The 22,496-nt window shown below is 35.7% G+C and overlaps 1 protein-coding gene across 2 annotated transcripts; it reads right to left on the reverse strand.

Annotated features, from left to right (window-relative positions):
* Positions 1–233: 233 nt before the first annotated feature.
* MYCT1 (MYC target 1) lies at positions 234–17,281 on the reverse strand. Of its 2 annotated transcripts, XR_014248594.1 has the most exons (3): positions 17,153–17,281; positions 4,127–4,223; positions 2,673–2,779 (listed from the first exon to the last, which is right to left on the reverse strand). XR_014248594.1 is itself a non-coding variant. In XM_082405771.1 (2 exons), the coding sequence occupies exons 1-2, from the start codon at positions 17,202–17,204 to the stop codon at positions 2,268–2,270; spliced, it is 564 nt and encodes a 187-aa protein (XP_082261897.1). In that variant the 5' UTR covers positions 17,205–17,219; the 3' UTR covers positions 234–2,267. The 2 variants fall into 2 exon arrangements, 1 of the variants encoding a protein (XP_082261897.1); XM_082405771.1 differs by lacking the exon at positions 4,127–4,223 and having other exon boundaries at positions 234–2,779; positions 17,153–17,219.
* Positions 17,282–22,496: the final 5,215 nt, after the last annotated feature.

Raw genomic sequence — 22,496 nt, forward strand, 5'->3', positions numbered from 1 at the left:
CTAGCGAGGTAAGAATCTAATGCTTTTAACAAATAATTTTTACATCTGTATTAATACATTGAAAATTCTGTTTCTTTTATTTGTGATGTTACCCTTTTTCTGTTATACGTTATTAGAAAAAGTAAGGTTTGTGTCTCTGGAATAGTTTATAGAGAATGGTCTTAACTGAGTTAAAATACCAAATAAATAGGAAATAGTCACAGGCTATTCAATAAATAAACTCTGAATCAAAATTGACACCAGTTTAATTTTATTCTGTAATCAACTAAATATTTCAAATAAAACAAATACAACTAAAAAATGTCTCCAATTTTTGCTTTAATTTCACATTTCATACATTGCACAATTTTTACAAGATACCCATTTTGATTGTTTCATAACTTGGGGAGAGAGGAGGCAATAATTCTGCCAGATGGTTAAATATCCAGGGGATTTCTGCTCTCATTTTCCTCATTTGAGAGACATAAAGCAGTTTTTACTCCCAACATAAATTCTAGACAAAAACCATACACTTTGCTTACTTCTCATGTTAAACATTAAGGATGACTCACAAGCAAAAGATAGACTTGTTACTAAATTAATGATCTCTTAAAACCTTACGTGGCTATATGGTAACTGCCAAGTTTGTCCAAAAACAACTTACAACAAATCCGTTATCCTGCGAGCTTTTTTTTCTTTTCTTCCTTCCTTCCGCCCTTCCTTCCTTCCCTCCTTCTTTCTTTCTTCTTTCAGGTATATTGCATTAGAGAGCATCTATTTATAGACATTTACTATAGACATCTTTTAGCATAATTGTCCTTGAAGAACAATGGAAAATGTAAGCTAAATGAAAAACAAGAAAGAAAATGCTATACAGAATCTTTTATTAAGTAAAAATTATTCCATTCTTGAGCCATATTCAGACACTATTAGCTGGGACAGCTGCATTGCAGAAACTAAAATGAGAGTACATTTTTCTTCACGGAAAATTCCAATGTTCAAAGAAACAAACAGCAACATAAGCTAAATATTCATTATATCAGAAACAAACCACAGGTCTTTTGAGTAATAATCCTGTGAACTCGTGTCCTTAAATGAAAAAGGGCAGCCACAGGCATCTGGCCACTGAAGGTCTCTTCCTTTAGGAGGGTGGCTACCTGTGGAGGTGGACTCCTTAAATAACTATCTGCACCAAGGACCATTTGACATAGTTTAACTTTTGTGCAAAGACTCTTCACAGAAGCTGAAGTTGAAATTCATAGAGAAGCAAATAAAAGATGATGACCAATGAGTCCATCCAGGAAGGAGGATTCTTCATGGTTGTAACACCTATTTGGCTGAAAGACTTTCTCCCCACTAACGCTTCCTTATTTGTCTGTGAAGTTGCAGAAGATCCCTAGATAACGTGCTTTCCCAGTTGCTAGCTTTAAATGTAAGAAATAAAATTTATTCCTTAAAAAAAAAATGTAAGCTCAGTGTTAAAGTTTGTTTTTAGATCAAATGAATTGGATTTGCTGTTGTTGTTTTTATAACAATATAACCACAACAGTAAAGAAATGTTAAATCACCGTGTGAGTAAAAACAAGGATTTTGCCTCAGTGATGTGGACAACTATTCTTGGGGAAAGCACAAAAGGAGTCTGGGGGAAAAATAAGTGTCAGAATTATCATAGTATTATGCAACACCCACTGAGTTCAGCTTCCTTTGCTTGATTCCCTCACTTCTCATAAATGAGTGGAATCAAGGAACTTTAGAATCTCCTATGTTCTGTCATTTTGTGTCCATATAATCCATTAAAAATCCAAGATGGTAATGTGGTTCACTTGTCTTTCTAAAGAAAATTAAATTAAAATTCCTTAGGATAGAAATTTTTTTTAAAAAAGTTATTACACTTTTAAGTGATTTTTTCCCCTTTATAGTCACATTGGACAGCAAAAAGGGATTGTAAACCACAAATATCTAAAGTTTTTATTTTAGTCTAAAATATATATACTGTATCCAGCTGATTCTTAGATAAGAATCACTATCTTTAATAATTCTCACATCGAATACAAAATACATAAATATACAACTATTTGGAAAAATATTATTCTTTTGTGAGACAAAGAAAAAAGATGTGTTCAAAGAAAATGTGTTTTACATTGTAATGTCCAACTTGTGTGTGCTCGTTTCAGGTTAGAAACTCATTAGGCATTTGGGCCATGTCCTCAAAATTCTGTTTAGCCTATTTGTCATTTCCTTTCAATAAAAGACAAGAAAAGAGAGAAACAGAAACAAAAGCACCCTACTCAGGAATCCGGGAAAGCCTTTATGATTGACTCATAGGCAGGTGGGGCTGGTGTTGAAAGGCCAATCCGAAGACCGTGATTGGACCAGTGGAAATCAGGACGGCCCAGACTGTGGGAAGTGTTGATGGTGGAGGAGGTATTGGATGAAGGGAAAGTCACCAGCTGACTCTCAGTTTCCACGGGAAGTGGTGGACTTTGCAGAAACGGATGGAAAGTTGAGCCCCTGAAGCTTGATTTTCTTGGAAAGGAATTGGCTTGTTCCAGGGAAGCTTGGCGCTGGAAAGTGAGGCTCGCCAGGCTGAGGTTGCTTCGACGTTCGCAGCCACTGTGGCGGTAAAATCCAGTTCTGTTGAGGCCATGGGTGTAAGAAGATCTAGATCTCCGGCTTGAACTCCACTGTGAGATGGGGGCACTGGCTCTTCTTCGAGACAAACAAACAAACAAAGCCCAAATAAATCCTCCAATTACAAGTACAGTTGCCATGGACACTGTGAAGGACATTATAACACCCTCTGAAACAAAGAAAACAAAGAGGCAATTTGCTTTGTAAACAGGTGTCCGACTAAATACACAGGCAAAATACAAATGGTTACTATGGATTACATGATTAACTTAGATTTTTTTGGATTTGGGAAATAGAAGATGGTGCTAGGTGGATATGAATAAATGAAGCTGATATGCTTCCGTTTATCAAAGCAAAAGAATAAAGGATACAAAATGAGATTTTTTAACTGTAGCGTTCCACATTGCTTATGCTATTTTATTATCTTTAAGAAATTAGTAATTAAAAAGTCTCATTTTTTTAAAAAGCCTGTTCTTTAGCTCATAAATTTTATAGAGTTGCAAATATAGTCCAGAGGTTATTTCCTTTAGAGTTACAGTAGCAACTAATGTGCCAAAAGTTGATAAAAAATTTCATAGTCACATTGACTTTGCCTTTTCCTCTGTCTGCTTTCATCATCCCCACCAATGTCTTCCACCTGCAGGCTGCATGATGCCTCACTTCCTGTTCTCATTCTGAGACAGGAAGTGCTGGGCTAGAACCACCTGGGGGGCTGACTGATTTATGTCATATTTCCAGAACTCCTGGACTGTCACCTATATCTTTGACTCATTGATGACATGACCTATGCAGACTACTGTGCTCTTTCTTGGTTCCCAACCTGGTTCATGCTGTTATCATGCCCTTGTGATATGAAATTCCTGTCCCCTGATTCCCCAGGGAATCTCTGCTATAATGCCAGTATCCTCCAACTCACAGAACTTGTATTTGTCCAGATTTCCGGTTGCTAGGAAGGAAACATGCCATTCCCAAATGGAAATTCTACCTTATCGCTTCTTCTTGTGAACTAAAAACATATTCTTGAATAAAACTGGGTAGCAGAGACCCTGCATTGAATCGAAAGACATGCTGGATATTAGAAGACACTTCTGGCCTTATCACCCACCACACTTATCGACCCTCTACCCCATGATCTAACTCACAAGCCATGTTGATTTTCCCACTATCCCAAAGCCTGTCTTTCTCTCTCAAATTCTGTGCATTTCAACATATTTTTCCTGATACCTGGATATAATTTTAAAATTTCTGTTTGGAAAACTCAGTATGCATTGAATTTTAAATACAGTCAACCCAAAAACTGAGTGTGGTCCATGAAAGAAGACCAGCAGAAAATCCATCAAGCTGACCCCAGCCCAAGTTGCCAGCCCACAGAATTGTGAGCTAAGTAAATGGTTGTTTTAAGTCACTATGTTTTGGGGTGGATTGTTACACAGCAAAAGATGACTGATTTAGGGTGCCAAACTCAGCTCTATTCCTAACATACTGTGTGATTTTTATAAAATTTATTTAGACTCACTTATTTTATTACTTTCTTCAAATGAAGGGGTTAGATTTTATGATTGCCAAAGTTCTCTCCAGTTTATCGTTCCAATCTATGATGGTATACACAAAATCTATGATGCAGAAATAACAAAACAAACCAATATTAACAAATACAAAAGAATAATCATTGCTCCTTAATTTTTGGATATATTTTAGTGTCTTTCCACCTTATATTGTCACATTTATCTCCCGTGGTAAGACTATATTTGTTATGTCCTATTTTCACAATTATCACAAATGCTTATATCAAAATCCTCCAGAACAACTATTTAAGTCAAATCTAAGCAATAAATTCTTTATACTAAGAAGATGACTTCTGAAATACAAGATGATTTATGACAGATCTTCTAGACCCAGTATTGTTCTTCAAAAATGTCTCTCATCAAAATAATATTGAGTCATAGCCTTAAAGTGCAATCTCTTGAGACTGGGATTTCATAGAGTTAGGCTTGCTCTGGAAAAAGCAATAAATACAGTCAGAACCTAAAATTAGCCTTATTGATAATACAGTAAAATTCCACATTAACTTGTACTTATCAGTGCCCCAAGATTTGGAACCTAAAAAAGGAATTATAGAAAATCTGGGCTGCCAAGGCAGTGAAACCATGTAAATCAGAATTTTCCAAAATTTCTTCTAAAAAACAATAGAGAAAAACAAGATGACCAAATAAAATTATACAAAACCATGCCTTCAGCATAATTAGAAGATGGAAAAAAAATTCAAACTTCAATTTACCTAAAAAATAAACAGTGGGGGACTTCCCTGGTGGCACAGTGGTTAAGAATCTGCCTGCCAATGCAGCGGACACAGTTTCGAGCCCTGGTCTGGGAAGATCCCACATGCCTCGGAGCAACTAAGCCTGTGCGCCACAACTACTGAGCCTGCATTCTAGGGCCTGCGAGCCACAACTACTGAAGCCTGTGCACCAAGAGCCTGTGCTCCGCAACAAGAGAAGCTACCAAAATGAGAAGCCCGGGGCTTCCCTGGTGGCGCAGTGGTTGGGAGTCCGCCTGCCGGTGCAGGGAACACGGGTTCGAGCCCTGGTCTGGGAAGATCCCATATGCCGCGGAGCAACTAGGCCCGTGAGCCACAATTACTGAGCCTGCGCGTCTGGAGCCTGTGCTCCGCAACAAGAGAGGCCGCGATAATGAGAGGCCCGCGCACCGCGATGAAGAGTGGCCCCCACTTGCCGCAACTAGAGAAAACCCTTGCACAGAAACGAAGACCCAACACAGCCATAAATAATAAATAAATAAATTTAAAAAAAATCTTAATTGGTTAAAAAAAAAAAAAATGAGAAGCCTGCGCACCACAAGAAGAGTAGCCCACGCTCTCCACAATTAGAGAAAGTCCGTGGGCAGCAATGAAGACCCAATGCAGCCAAAAATTTAAAAGTTAATTAATTAATTAATTTAAAAAATAAAATAAGCAATGGAAAATAGAAACCAGTAAATTAAAAATAAATGATGGAAAACAGAAACCAGTAAATTATCTCCCATACTTCTACCATAAGCTATCATGGAGAAGAAGGGCAATTCTGGAAATACTGTAAAAATAATGAAAAGGTGGACTGGTCCATGAGCACGCTGACTATAGGAAACAGACTTACAAGTGAATATAGGTATGGGAAGAGGCAGTCTTGGAAAGTAACCTTCCTGTAGGGAAGAAAAGAATCCAAGCACAAAAGATCACATATTTTATATTCTACTTACATGAAATGTCCAGAACACACAAACTATATAGACGGAGAGTAGCTTAGTGATGGTCTAGGGCAAGGGGGTGAGATGGAAGGGAATGGGAGGGACCTCTAATGGGGACAGGTTTCTTTTTGAAGGATAAAATGTTCTTAAATCAGATTGTGGTGGCAGTCACACAACTCTGTAACTATAAAAAAAATCATTTAATTGTATACTTTAAGTGGGTGAATTACATAGCCTGTGAAATATATCTCAATAAAGCTGTTTAAAAAAAGAAAGAAAGAAAAGGATAGGTGCTTTTGGGGAGCCACACAATGAAGGAGAAAGGAGGCAAGATTGAGGGGAAACTTGGGGATCCTTCAAAACAAAAGAAAATTTAAAACAAAGGACATACAATCCCTCCCCACCTTCATCTTCTAAAAATAAAAATCAACCAGTAAAAACCAACCAAACACACACATACACGCACACACACACACACACACACACACACAAGTCAACCAGTAAAAAAACCACACTTTGCTACACTGAGGAAAGGATGAATCTAGAATGACTCTCAGGTTCTGGCGTGGGCAGGTGAGGGTGGATAGGTTGATACTAGTATCATTCATCCAAACGTGGAAGAAATGTGAGAATGTAGAACTGGGGCTGAAGCTGATATTAGAAAGATGTTGAATTTGTGTGTCCCTGGGATATATATTTGGAATTCAGGGTTAAATAAATATGGAGTTAAAGAGAAGCAAAACTGGGAATCTTCATGCTACAAGAGTTCAACCATCCATGGAAAGCATTTCTACTAAAGGAAAGGAATATGCTTATAGAAGCGAGTTAAGAACAAACTTCCAGGAAAACCAGAATTTAACCGGTGGTGGAAGTCAACACCAGGGAAACAAAGAAGGGCTAATTAGGGTGGTCCATGGAGACAAGAGAGATTACTAGCACTGAATCAAAGTGAGGAGAGAATTTTAGGTAGTATCATTAGCAACCAGATGCCGCAGAGATATTTACTATTCATTTGTTAGCACATAAAGCACCCACTAGACACCAAGTACTGCTAAGTGCAGAGAGAGCAGGGAAGAAAATAAAGTCTCAGCCCTAGTAGAGTTAACATTCTAGAAGACTTAAAATAAGAAAAATGTCCTTTAGATGTGGCAGTGAGTGGGTCATTGGCCACTTTACCTGCAATAAGTTGGGGGTCAGATGATGGAAGACCATGAGTACTTCTCCAAGAAGTTCAACCTCTCCACTGTGGGCAAAGAAGAGGCTTGAGCAAAATTACCCATTAGGAAGGATGAAGATGGAGCAGGTAGTGATATCTGTGGTAGACTGAAAGCAGAGAAACAGGGAGGATAGTGAAGCAATGGTTCCAACATGCAGTAATAATGGTTTAATCTGGGAAGTTGTAGTAAGAATAGGAAAGAACCTGGTCATGAGAGACCCAAAGTGAAAAGAATGTAAAAATTATTCCAAAGTATCATACCACCTAATGTCCTAGAAATAAGACATTGAGGGGGGTAGTGGTGATAAACTGAGGCTTAGATACTCTTGCTCCCATGATGTAAATGATGATGTTATTTTCTAGCAGTAATTTAATAATCAGATTAAATTATGTTTTAGAAATTTTAGCATCTGCTTACTTTATTATACTTACTTGTCTTTGCCATTTTATGCCATAATAGTTTATCAGAGAATAGATTTGCTGGATCAAATTTTAATTATTAGTTTAATCATTATAAAGTTCCTTTAAGTTTTGTGTTGCTTATAATGGCTACCTAAATTCTGGATTTCACTGAAAAAAATGTTTTAGTTGCTCTTAGAAAAGAGCTAAATAAAAATCATGAACTGCTCAAATACTTCATAAAACCCAGTCCTTTTGTCTTCTTTCCAAATAAGTACATGAGTCCAGGCATTTTGCTAAATTTGGTTCTTTGGTAAAGAAAAATACCTAATTTTACCTTATTTCAGTGAGTTTTTGGCAATCTTTGTTTTTGTGTGGCATATTGCACATATTTGAATAATTTATTACTGTACATTATCATCAGTTGCCCCTGAAAGAGTTTATTCATTAGTTTATACTCCAGAGAATCCATGAGTTGATTACCGTGAGAAACTTTAATCAAAGAATATGAATAAACTCACTCAGATTTTCTGTCTTCCTATTTAGAATAGATGAATTAAAGATATATTATGATCCATCTTAATGTTATTATGCCCTTGAGTAGGAAAATAATGCATTAGGTAGACACTTCATTGGTAAACTGTAAGCTCCTTTTAAATTTGAACTTTTATTATTCTAAGCCAGAAAGGTTTCATTCACTAAAACTGTGATTAAGAAAATTTTGATGTTTGGAGGAATATAGTTTATAAAATGCAAACCTATTTTTATTTTATTATTGTGGTAAACAGTAATATCCATTTCTAATTTGATTAATTTAATTTATAGGTCTCGGACACTATTTTAAGTGTACTATATCACTTAACTGTCAAACGACCCAATTAGGGAAATGCTTTATTTCTTTGGTGTGTTCTAAGAAAATATTAATCTAAAATGAAAGTGAAAATGCATAAAAATTGTATCAATTTAATACCAGATTTAGTAACCTGTTACAGACAGAGATACTTGGGGAAAATATGGTAAGGCAGTATTATGTACTCTACAGTTATACTTCCCTAAATCAACAGCCTCCACTGGAGAATTTTAAGTATCAACAACTTCAGATATAGAATCAGAGATACAAGGTTTCAATTAAAACAAACTCTTAAAAATGTTTCAGCTCACACTCCTAATTTTATTTTTTATTTCTTACTGTTTTTTTGGCTGCACTGAATGGTGGGCAGGATATTAGTTCCCCGACCAGGGATCGAACCCGTGCCCCCTGCAGTGGAAGTGTGGGGTCTTAACCACTGGACCGCCAGGGAAGTCCCACAGTCTCCTAATTTTATTGATGTTGAAACAGAGTCTAAGGTTTATGTTGTAGAACTAACACAATTTATTTTAATAATTGAATATTGACAACTAGCACTGGTCAGGGGGGCTTTCACTCAGGTATGACATAAAATGAAAAGACAAATACTCAAGTTTGAAAAGTACATGTCCTTGCTTTTGTGTATAAACCAATGTAACCACTAGGGTCTGATGGAAGATTCTAAATATCTCAGGATATAAGCAGGTATAATAGATAAGATTAAAGAGACATATTTACTTTATTTTGACCATTTTGATTTAAAGTTTACAGTGTTCCTATACATGGTCTCAGTGTACATGCCCTTTGAGTCTCTCTACCACAGTCTCTTCTGACAAATAAAATATTCCAAAATGTTAATCTATAGAGAAAAGTACATAAGGTTCATTTCAAGAAAAAAAAGAAAATAGAAACTTTTAAAATGTAGAATCAAGGGGAAATAATTTTACTTCATGTAATTACAATAAAATGCAACTAAAAAGACCAAATGATTGCCTTAGAAAAGGTAGATCTCCCTTTAAAGGAAAAAAGGAACAAACTCTAACATTAGCAGGGCATAGCATATAAATTAAGTGTTGTTATCCTATTTTGTAACCTGTGTCTGTACAACTACCAAGGGGCTGGCACCTAAGTCCTCAATAAATGACAGCTATTATTACTAATGGTTATATAACTTTCCCAAGTCATTTGACCCTTCCTGGCCTAATGATAATGGTCACTATAGTCCCTTCCAATTCTAAGATTCTAATATTGAACCTGGTTTTCAATAAATCTTACCCATACCTAGAATTCTGTCCATTAGTGTCAAAATTTAGTAGAGGTCACCATCTAGTGGCCTTGAGTTGAATCGTTCTGATATCTGAAAAGTGATTTTATCTTTGACAACAGAACAGTCACAAAATCTTTTCCAATTGCAAGAATCATTAAGCTTAGCTATTACTGAAGTAGGCTATGCTGTTCTTGGTACCCTAGAGTATATAGGAGGATGGTTCAGACAATAAGACTTTCGCAAAAATCGTTTTTAGGAAGAATTATATTTAAGGTTCAGAAAACTTTTAATTACAATCCTTTAAACAAAGAGTAAGTATTTCCTATGTGTATCTCATCTCCCGGAAAATCCTATTGGGTCTGTTTTCAGAATATATCCACAATTCAACTTCTCATTATCTACTCTGCTACCCCCTGATCCAAGTCAGCATCATCTGTGACCTGGACTCTTACTATAGCCTTCTCTCTGGTTCCTGCTTCTCTCCTTGCTCAATTCTCAATACAGTAGCCAGAGTGAACCTTTGAAAGTATTAGTCAAATCACATCACTCTTCTGTTCTAAACCCTTCATTTCTCCCAGAGTAAATGTAAACTCTCCCAAATGGCCTTGAAGCTCCAATTTGATCTGTTCTCAATTATCTGTGCTCATCACTACTCTTCCCCTGGCTCATTCAGCTCCAACCACACTGCCCTGTTTGCCATTCCTTAAACACATCAGCTGTGCTCCCAATTTAGGGCCTCGTGCTTGCGGTAACCTATTCCTGAAACTCTTTTATCAGCCATCTACAAGGGTGACTTCAGGTCTTTGCTCACATGTCACCTTCTCATTGAGGCTTACCCTGACCACCCTATGTAAATTTTATCCTGTCCCACTTCTGATGCCTAACTGCCACCCTTGATTTTCTTTTTTCTTTCTGGCTTACTGGAAACTAGACTCAATTGTAGGACAAGTAAGGAAAAATCTGGGAGATCTGGAAGTAGTTTTGACCAAAGTCACAAGGCATAAGTCATACTCTGAATATAATTAGTCAACAGTATTGTTAGAGTAGAAGGTAAGTTAAATTATGTTCAGAAGGAACAGGGTAGACCATCACTTTCTGTGTGTGATAAACTAACATGTATCAAACCACTGGGACCAATCATAAAATACAGATCAAAAATATTTTTTTAAATCTGGTTGAAGCCATCAGAGACCTACCCAAACTGCTGACTTGAGGGAGCAAATTCTAAGAGAAAAGAAAATCTCTTGTACAGTAATCTGTAAAGCGAGGCAAAAGAGGCAAAAAAACTGAGTAGAACTCTGTGCGATCTCAGTAGGCTTAGAAAACAAAGACTGGATTTCAGGTGATACCAAGGAGGATAGACTCTGGGAAATATTCTAGACTCTGAGTTGGGCTTCCAAAGAGCTATTCCCTAAGAGTAATAGCAAACAGGAAAAAAAGTAGACCTCACAAAGATAGAAACACAGCTGACCCTTGAACAACACAGGTTTGAACTGCACAGGTCCACTTATACACGGATTTTTTTTCAATAAATACATATTAGTGGTTACCTCTGGGGATGATGTAGACAGGGATTGACTAGAAAGTGTCATTAGGGAACTTTTCGGTTGGAGATAATGTTCTGTATCTTGATCGGGGTTTGGGTTACTCAGGTGTGTATGTATTTGTCAAAATTCAGCAAATGTTCAGTTATGATCTGTGCACTTCATTTTTGATCAGTTTACACATTTTATTGTATGTACATTTGACCTTAAAAAGAAAAAAAAACTTAAAAATATTGAATTCCTGTTAATAATATACATGCTGAATTAATTAGGGGGAAGTGTACGGATATCTGCAATTTACTTGGAAATATAAACTAATAGATTGGTAGATAGAATGAATATTATAAAAATGTTAATAGTAGAATCCAGGCGGTAGGTATATGGATATTCCCTGTAAAATTCTTCAAATTTTTCTGTATATTTGAACACTTTCATAATAAATTTTAGAAAAACATATGAGAGAAGACCATGAACAACTTTAAGTTAACACATTTAGAAATTACTTCAAACAGGCAAATTCCTAGAAAATACGATTCCTGCCCTAAAGCAATCAAAGAAGCAGTAGAATATCTGAGTAGTCCAATATTGTTAAACAAATTGACTTTTCATTTGAAACCTTCCTATTAAAAATACTACCGATAATTACACTGGTGAACTTTTTCAAACATTTAAACAATAAACAATGCCACTCTTACACAAATGTTTCCAGATAATAGAAAACAATTCCTATCCTGTTTTAGGAAACCTGCATAACACTGATACCAAAACCTGACAAGGCTAAGAAAAGACTAAGAAAAGACTACTATAGGCAAATTTCTCTCATTAACATAGATGCAGAAGTTCTAAAGTCAGGAACCTATCAAAAAATACATTCTTCTAGGCTCTGCTCCATACCTACTGAATCGTAATCTCTGAGCATGGAGTTCAGTGAGAGATGAATCTTCAAACTTCTCTCTATGGAACTGAGATACAGCAGTTTTAAAGAAAAGCATTTGTTATTCAAACTTCCTAGGTAACTGATATAAAGGAAGTAATTAGAAGGCTGTTAATATGAAATGTCCAAGAGTTTTTAAAGTGGAAATTAAAGATATGAATTTGAAATATAGTCAGTATTTGTTTACTATTTGGGAAGAGGGAATATAAAGAACATCATTGGGATGCGTGCCCAGCAAAACTTTCTCCCTCCTCAACCTCTCTGGAAACAACCTACTCCCATCTGCTGATGTAGGTCTCTAAGTGACATATTTTTCCACAAGTTAAGGAATAAAATTTTCAGCTATTAACCAAGGTTTTCTGCCCTTGACTGCACTTGAGTGCCCAACAAATCAACTAACAATCCTCCATCTCAATTATCTGGTAGAGGATTAGGGCTGTTATCAAGGATACCCAGAATAAAGAAAAAGTTAATGTTTAGAATTGGTAATAGGATTATTAAATACATAGAATAGATGATAGTCTTGAAAACCAATTGTTTTACTGCAATCACTAGACAATGTGAGACAGAGAAAAGTGTTTTGGTTTTTTTTGTTTGTTTGTTGCAGTTTCAAAACGCTAAGAGCCTAAAGGACTCAAGAACATACCTTTTTACTATAATGAACTGTATTGGGAAAAATAAACCATGGTCTACGAGTCATGCCCTTGTCAGTTTGGGCTGCCCTTTAAATACCATAGACTGGGTGGCTTAAACAACAGATGTTTATTTCTCACAGTTCTGGGGTCTAGGAAATCCAAGATCCAGGTGCCAGCATGATCAGGTTCTGGAGAGAGCCCACGTCCTTGCCTCAGTGCATACACGCAGACAGAGAGAGAAAGAGCACCATCTCTTCCTCTTCTTTTAAGGCCATTAGCCCCATCATGGCGTCCCCACCCTCTAATTTAACCCAAATTACACCCAAAGGTCCTACCTCCAGATAACACTGCTTTGGGGGTTAAGGCTTCAACATATGAACGGTGGAGGAGACATAAACATTCAATCCATAACAAGTAAACTTTCAGAAGCAGTGTAAAGAGGAGATGTTTTGGAGAGAGAAGAAGGGCTATAAACTATGTGATCAGTAAGAGTTCTGGAGAAGGGGCCATCACTCCATCTCTGCCTGTGATGAGCTACATATTGATTTAGGGAGTGACAGAGAAATTGGTATCCATTCCCAGCTTCTTAGAGGGATCCAGATGGGAAAGATGACAATCCCCTCTGAGAAACTCTGGGTCCCTGAAAAGCAGAGGAGCAATGAGGAAGTGTGGACATTAGTGTATCCAGGTCTAGGGGTCTGATATACAGTCCAAATTCCCACAGCTCCAGGGTTATGGGAGAGCATTCAACATTGTTCTGTGCCACTGAGACAGAAGGAAAAGTACCTGAATAAGAGCCAGTAGACCAGAAAGGAAAAATTATGACATTAGCAAATATTGCACAGACCATACGAGTCAAATTTTATGGTAAGAGCCCTCAGCAGAGGAGGCAAGAAAAAAGGGCAATTCCCCTAAAGCAGATGAGAAATACACATCAGTAGTCAGCAGAGGCCAGAACTTGATCAAGAACCAATGGCCCTCTCCTTCCAATAACCTTGAGAGTGTATAGCTACCACCACTGTCCCTTTCCAACTTGAGAGAAAAGTCCTAAGGAAGAGGAAAATGGGGAGACTTGAAGTAAGTAAATTGAAAATAATTATGTTAAATCAGGTCAAACTTTTACAGTGACTTTCAAAACTACACAAATCTTTCTCAAGTCATTCACACTTCTCCACAAATACGGCTTGTGTGTTTTTACTTCTGCATATTTGCTGATAACACTTCTCCTGAACTCCCTGAAATTTCCAACTATGCCTTATTTATCTCACTAACACCTGACATATTGACTAATATATAAGGAGTGGTCAGTCAATGCTTCTGAGTAAACTAATGAACTGGATAGATAAACGGATGAAAGGATGAGTTAATAAGTTAATGTAGGAAAAATGAATGACTACAATGTTCTTCCTACAATTGTCTCCCTATTTGAAACTCATCTGATTTATAGGAACAGATAAAGCCTCATTTTTTTTTTCTAAGGAGGATTTAGGGACCATTTCTGCCATATTTGTCTTTCTAACTCATAACAATCATTGCCATTTTAATGTACATTATCTTGTATTATTCCATGACAGTATAGGCATATATTTGCATATTTATGGACACATAATCTCCTCCAAGAGTGTAATCTTCTTGAGGACAGACATTATAGTTTTGGTGAGGATTAAATGAGGTGAATAAATACAAGTTCTTAAACCAATAAATTCCCCAATTTTTCACAATGCTAGCCAAAAGGGAAAAACACAAGTGGTAAGGCAAGAAGTATAACCAAACGGTCTTCTTTAAGACTCTGAATACCAAAAAACTAACCAAGTTTAACAACACTTGTCTATTTCATTAAAGCAGAGCGCAGCAAACTTTCACAGGTTATGTTTCCTGCTGCCTTCATGGGGGATGTTTGTAGGGAAGGGAAATGCATCAAAGAAAGCAAAAGTGAGAAATGCAAGGTGGTGGTCTTCAGCTGTGTTGTCACTCTCAGGCCAACTTTATTGCCCACCTTTGCACTAATTACTGTAATGTTTGCACAACATTTAATAAGTTTTAATGGGTGATCACCAAAAAAATTCAAGCTATCACTATTGGTAATAACCTGGTATCATTATCTTATTTTTCAACATTCATTAAAGTAAATCAGGAAAATTATATTTGGAAAACAACTTTTATGCAGCCTAAGTTTGGGAAATTCATATGGTTAAATGTACAAGTTTTGCTTCTCTAAACTGTTCTTTCTCTATTCTCTGAATTCAAAGTGCCAAGCAGACAATTGATTTTGGAAGCAATAGGCAATGTATTGCACTGTACTTTATAAGATTTTCAAATAATATTTTTGCAGAGACAGTGATGTAGATATCAATTTAGAATCAAAAAGGAAATAAAAATTTAAAAGATCAACATTTATGTTTTAGGAAATTTTTACATTTCATATATTCACATTTACATTTTTGCATTTTACACTTGATATTTTCTTGAACCCCAGAGGAATTAATGTGATCTTTTACATATTTTCCCCATATCATCAAACATTATAACATTGTATCTACTCAACATATTTCTTTGGCTTTGTTAATGCTTATCAAGGTAACACTCCCCTTCCTGGTTTTCATTATTTCCATCTATTTTCTGTTGTATTCACAAAGTAAGATAAAGAAACACTAGGAACTATCTTTGGAACAATAAGTTTGAATTCTTTCTTAAGCATAGATTTCTTTTTTTTTTTTTTTTTAAATTATCTCATTTATTTTTTTTTTTTCACACCCACACACTGTATTTTATTTTTACAAGAGATAAATAGACTGACACCAAGCATTGTACATGGATGACCACAACAAAAGCAACAATGATTGCAATTACCAAACATGAAAAGATTTCTATATTAAAAAAAATTTTCAGGATTGGTAAATAGACTCCAATTAAACATTCTGTTTTTAATTGAGGTTTATTTTATGATTATTATCCATGTTTTAACCAGTAGATAATGATTTTTTTTCCTTAAGTCTTTAAGTAAACCTGAAATTAACTTTGGCCTGAAAAAAATTGATTTGGCTTTTATAGATTATTTTTTGCAGTAAGAATTACTTTACTTTTGAATAATCTATTTAGTTACTTATTTTTGCCATGATGAATTTAGGGCAAACACACTCTAGCTATTTTTTAGCATGTGTTTAGCACATTCACTTTCTCTGTAAAGGAGGACAGCAAACTGTATTGTAAGAAACCTATATAAGTAAGACTCCCACAATTCAAAGATTTATTGTCTATTGGTTTCTACATAGAATAACTTATTACCAAAGCCATTCTCTACAATATGCAAGTATAATTTACTTTCTTTTTCTTAATTTTTTAATAATTACATTATGATGTTTATTAATATCCCTCATTTTCAGATGAAACAAACATAAATGTTGATGGTAAAAAAGAATTAATTAATTCCTTCCATGCAGATTGCTGTGATGGGGACGACCAGGTAGGTTGTTAGGAGCAGGCAGCATCGCTGCTCATTTTTCACCTGATAGTTCCCAAAACGTACCTTGGAATCACAACGGAAAGTCTGAAATAGTTCTCTGTGGAGATGAAACATTTGTTCTGGGCCAATAAATAGGGCTATCGATCTCTTCATAAACTCCATTATCTCCTTTAAAGTTTTTTTCTGGATTTAACTCAACTTGCTCCCTTTATTTTTTAAATTTCCCTGAACCCAAGCATCAGTGTCAATTTCATGTCTCAGCCCTTCTCCCTGTGTCTCCAGCCTTGGAAGACTCGTGGTTTTGACCTCAGCTCCGTCCTGCTGCTGCTAACTGACTAGAAGCTGTGTCTGAACCCAGCCAAAAGCTACTTTGTATTGTTCCTTTTTTCCCCTTGATAGGCTTTCTTTATAATGTTATTTGTGGTGTTATTTCCACTTGTTCTGTTACAGTTTTTTCGTCTAATTTCATATGATTTCTTATTTAATCATGTCATCACACTCCTTCAGTACAGATTTATTATTTAGATTCACTTTGGAAATTAAAGAATATAACATTGACAATGTAAGTTAAAATAATCTCTATAGAAATTCTCAGTTTCATTAAACAAGGTACATAATCTATATAACCATAAGACAAATAAAACTTAATTTTCCAACAAATCAATTATCAATTTCCAAACAGCAATGACTTACAAATTTTTTCTCAGTTTTATTCTTACTGTTTTCTAATTAGCATTTCCTATTATTTTCTTATTATTTTGTAACACCAGCCATAATCTATACGTGTTGCCCAGATTCTCCTTGAATGACTTCATAGGCCACTTTATGGACATTTTATATGAACAAATTTTTTGTAATAAATCTATGAAAACTTTAGGTAATCAATTTACCATAAAAAAAATGGCTCAGAGACTTCCAATGTTTCAATAACTTTCAGGCAGTACATTTCTCTGCATCCTAATTTTAAATTAAAAACAGTTAAAGAAAATCTTACCCCAAAAGTTTTCTGGCCATGGACTCCCTAAACTTGTTGTGTTATTAGCCATAATATCCACAAGGAAGAGAAGAGCGAGAAGAAAAACCAGTATGTCCAAAAGAAGCACTTTGATTTTATGTCTTTGTGGTTCAGCAGGAGAAAAATAATTTTCACACAACCCCTCATATACTTGTGTTTGCATAAAAGGAAATAAGTATATCATGTTTCCTGCTTTTATACTCAAATTAGCAACTGTTTTTCTTATCTTGGAATTCCACACGGTTCCTGAGACACAAAACAATTTCCTTCTCGTCATTTCCTCAGCTGAATTGCTAAGTACCCTCCTTTCCACCATCTCCAAACTGCTTTGGGGATAAGAGGCTCCTTTTCTTGTTCTTTCCTCTTCTCCTACTGATACAGAGGAAGATTCCAAACTCTCAGCTACAGCTGAGATATAAATCTAACTGGGGTTAAACTTATATCAGGTAAAGAAATAGACTGCTTTCCAATGTTTGAAAGCTATACTTAGGTAGTAAGTCGGGGGGGAAGCTCTTCAGAAATCCATATTCTGTTCCAGTACAATTAATTTTATCTAATACCTATTCTATAACTCAGTTACTTACTAAAATTCTTAATGTCTTTTGCTCTATTTGGGATGTTGATTTTGAAAAGTCATTTCTTTATTTCATTAATACCTCTAAAATGTTATTTATATTTAATTTTTTATGAAAATTGGTAGGTAAATATGAGAAAAAACAGTTTCTACACTGAAGGGCCCTACTTAAAACTAATTAGGGGCAACCTAAATGCAAATATTCAATTACAACAGAATGGTAAGCCTTATAGTAAGCAGTACAATGATAACAGTATGTTCTTCTTCATGGAGGAGTGATGACTTTGGTACTGTGTATGACAGTATGAAAATAATTTTACCAACTGGAGAAAGAGTAATAAGGTAGAAAGAACAACATCACCAAATGTAGAGAATGGACTTGAGGACACAGGGAAGGGGAAGGGTAAGCTGGAACAAAGTGAGAGAGCGGCAGAGACATATATACACTACCAAATGTAAAATAGATAGCTAGTGGGAAGCAGCTGCATAGCACAGGGAGATCAGCTCAGTGCTTTGTGACCACGTAGAGGGGTGGGATAGGGAGGGTGGGAGGGAGATGCAAGAGGGAGGAGATATGGGGATATATGTATATGTATAGCTGATTCACTATGTTATACAGCAGAAACTAACACACCATTGTAAAGCAATTATACTCCAATAAAGACGTTAAAAAAAAAAAGAGAGGAATCACGGCAATTCATATTGTGGGTATTCTGGATGAATATAGTGGAAAGTGCGCTATGGGAAAGAATTACATGAGATTCTCAGGAGACATAGATTAGTTAAAATTTCAAGAGTCTTTGTCTGCAAGCTTAACAAGCTTAGCCTGGATCCTCTGAGCATTGGGAAGCCATTGGAAGTAGGAGTAACAGTGGCCACCCGTACTTAATAAATGCACTAAACTGCATTCAAGAATCTGGTTTCCTCCATCTTTGATTAAACTCTAGCATTAACTCTTGTGTAACTTGCATTCATCCTAATTGTCATCACAATACGATTTAGTGTGAAGCAGTAATCATCTTCATGAAGTCTGTAATATATTCCTGAGTAGATCTAGGAAAATCTGAAAAAAAGCATAATATGAAGTTGATCACATATAAATTTTTTGCCTTCCTAATTCTCTAAAAATTAGGTTGTTTCTGCTCATTTTCTTAATTTTGATATATTTACATTAACTTTAAATTCATTGGAAATTAGAATAGAGACACCTAAAGGAGAATAGTGGAATATTATAAAAAATTTAGAGATTTCACTGAGCACATATGAAAACTTATCTCTATAATATTCTTGCTAAGGTTTATTTCCATGTAATTGAGTAAATAAAATATTTACCTTTTTGCTTAAGAAAAACAAAAAAAGGGACTCATATTTTAATAGTTATCTTTACTTTTCAATATTTTTGACAGAATTTATAAAAATAGAAAATTAAAAGACTATCTTATTTCTGGAAAAACATAATCTGGATGAAAATATATTGTCATACTTCTAAATTCTTGTGGGATTTGTCAATTATTACATGTATTTTTAAGTACACATTTTGTACTATAGGCTACCTGATCCAATAAACACTAATTTCAAAAATGGATATATTTTTATAAAGAGGTATATAGAGTGCATTTGGCCTAAAACCACAAACCAGATGAGTGGAGTGGATGAGTCTAGTTTGGTGGAAATGCCTTCTGTGCAGAACCAGGGCTCACTCCATCTCAGGGCTGGGATACAGGCTGAGACTTCCTTTCATTGTTTAGTGTTTAATCATGCAGATTTTCTCCCAGTTTTCACTTTTGCAGATGTCCAGAAGCCTGTCAAAACCTTGAAGAAAATTTGTTTTCTAGCACTTTGTGACCTAGGAATATTTTTCTTTTCTGTGAACAGCTTGTTGGTAGCATTCGCTCTTATCTGTGTATGTCATTTGCTTGGTAAAGGATTCATATTTTTCCTGGCAGAGAGCCATAGAAGAGGGTGTTTATGTCTATGGGATTTTCAAATCCCATGATTTGTAATGCCAAAACAGGAAGTTGATTTTTATCTTTCAAAAATGTTAGGTGTGCTCTTCTACTGTTGGTTAGGTCTTTAGATCTGGATTCTGCAGTAGTCATAAAATACTTCTGGAGGTTTGTTCTTCCCTGTAGAGGCAATCACACAGCTCACTCCCTCCCTTCATTCAGGTCTCTGCATCTTCGCCCGGCATTCCCTACTCACCTTGTCTAAAGCGTTTCCACTTGAGCCACTCTCTCCCTTGACTCGGCATCATCACTGTCTTCAGAGCACTTATCACTCCCTGACATTATGCTATGCATGCTTTTGCTTTTTTGGTTGTTTTGGTCTCTTCCACCAGAAGTTAAGTTCCATGAGGACAGGAACTTTATGGATCTTGCTCATATCAGTCAATCCTGTGGCCAATATAGTGCTCTTAATAACGTTTGCTAATGTTACTAATAATAATGCTACAGGCTCTTAATAACAGGCTCATAATAAATATTTATTTAATAAGGGAATGAAATAATTCTAAGGGATCTGAAGGTGAAAGTGTTACTGAACCAGGCTTGTTTGACCTGCAGCAAGCCAAATGCTGACATCTGCAGCAGAGAAAAGGCTTATTCATGAAGCAGCCAAGCAAGTAGATGGGAGAACAAATCTCAAATCCACCTCCCTGAAGGTGACGAGCTCCGGATACTTATGGGTGAAGAGTATAGGTCAGGGGTACAGGGGAAGGTGATTGGAGGCAGGAAAAAGGTGAGGTCATTGCTGCTTTGTGCAAGCATATCTGAGTTACATGCTTCTTCACGGGACACATGTCCAGAAAATAGCAGTATTAGCGTGATCTGAGGGTGGAGCTTTTGGTCAAAGTTTACGTGGAAAGGTCATCCATTGAAACTCAATGTGGGTCCACTATCAGAGGTGTAATCTAAATGAGTAGTTAAAGGAGTCTAGTGATATGTCTAAGCTTGGAGGGTATGCAGTTTGCAAGAACAATTAAAGTGAGCTTGATCAGTGAAGGCAAGTTACAATTTACTCTTGATTAGACAAGCAAGGTATAGTTTAATGGATCTAATCCCCAGTTTCAAAAGTATTTTGGACATCCCAAGTCAGGTTAATAAAAATGTCACTGCTCAAAAACCCAAATTAGAAATCTTTATTAATGGGCATTCAGTATATTGAAGTTTGACTTATAACTTGATACAGAGTCAAGTGCTACAAAGAAAATTGTCACATTACATAAAACACATTTGACTCTAAATACACATTTGACTTTAAACTTCCTTTTTTAGCTTTATCTTTTAAAACTATCATGGGTTTTGCCTTCTCCATATTAAATTGATCCAAACAATTTAGCTAAATTGAGAGTACTTTCAGAACATACATGAATTACCCACAAAAACTGAAATTTTATATCTATCGAAAAAAAATCAAGTTTTTAAAAAGTAGCTTGAAAAAAAAATAAATAAAAAATAAAATAAAATAAAAAGTAGCTTGGAGGATAAATTAAGATTATCTTGGATCATGTGAGTGGGCCCCATGTGATCACATAAACTCTTATAAGCAGAGAACTTTCTCTGCCTAGAGTCAGAGAGATGTGATGGAAAAGAGGCAGTAGAGATGCAGCCAAGAGGAAGTCAGAGAGATCCCAGACTAATACGGATTTATCACGCTGCTGCTCGTTCTAAAATGTAGGCGTCAGGAACCAGAGAGGCTTCTAGGAGACAAGGGCAGTGCTCCGCTGACAGCCAGCAAAGAAATGGTGAGCTCAGTCCTACAATCTCAAAGGACTGAATTCAGCCAACAACCTGAATGAGCTTGAAAGGAGATTCTCCCCCAAAGCCTCCTGTTAGGGATGCAGGTCTTCTGACATCTTGATTTTAGTCTTATAAGACCTGGAGCAGAGAAATCAGCTAAACCACACTGTGGCCAGATTTCCGACCCAAGAAAACAGATTATTTCCAAAGTAAGTCAATTCCTCTAAAAGCTGAACTGCAGTGGTAACAGTGGAAACCAGAGACAATGCAATCATATCTTCAAAGTTCTGAGAGAAAAAATTAACCTGTCTACCTAGGCAACTGAGAATACAATGAAGCCATTTTTCAAAGATAAAAGTAAAATACACACATTTCCAGGAAAACAATAATTGAGTGATTTTTATTATCCTAAGAATTACCAAAGACTTAAGGTCAGAAAGAAGGAAAATTATTTTAGAGAGCAAATTGGATGTAAAAAAACTGGCAAGTGTGTGGGTCAATCCAAAAGTTTATATTATGAAAACGATAACAATAAATTCTAAATTGTTGGACTAAAAAGATCAAGACAGAACTAAAATCCTGTAGGAAAGTACAGCCTATAAGTAAAAGGTACAAAATGAGCTAAAATATTCAGGTGCCTTAATTGTCCAAAAAAGGGATAAAGATACTGATGATTAATTATAGTCTAAAGAAAAGAATGAAACTTTCTTAACCTGAAATGTTGTATGAATTAAAAACAAATTCAGTAAACATTATAAACATGAAGAAATATTAAACCATTCCCTTTATCATTCCTTTAAAACATTCCCTTAAGAAACAAGACAAATCTGACCACTATTATAATTTCCATTCAACATGGGACTGCACAGCCTTGCCAGTACAATAAGAAAAAGAAATAAATATACAATGGGAAGATAGAAATGAAATTATAATTTTTCTTACAATCTATGTATGATTATCTATATTACCACAAACAATATAAAACGTACAAAAGAAAAAAAGAAGTTATTAA

Source organism: Balaenoptera borealis, assembly GCF_965194805.1.
Source record: "Balaenoptera borealis genome assembly, chromosome: 9".
Lineage (NCBI taxonomy): Eukaryota > Metazoa > Chordata > Mammalia > Artiodactyla > Balaenopteridae > Balaenoptera > Balaenoptera borealis.

What these genes read in the sequence shown, in the direction of transcription:
- MYCT1 (XM_082405771.1), bottom strand. Translation starts at nt 17,204, where the DNA reads ATGGCTAATAACACAACAAGTTTAGGGAGTCCATGGCCAGAAAACTTT. An exon ending in ATGGCCAGAAAACTTTTGGG is followed by an intron (nt 2,780 to 17,152) that starts GTAAGATTTTCT and finishes TCTTTGTTTCAG; the next exon opens with AGGGTGTTATAATGTCCTTC.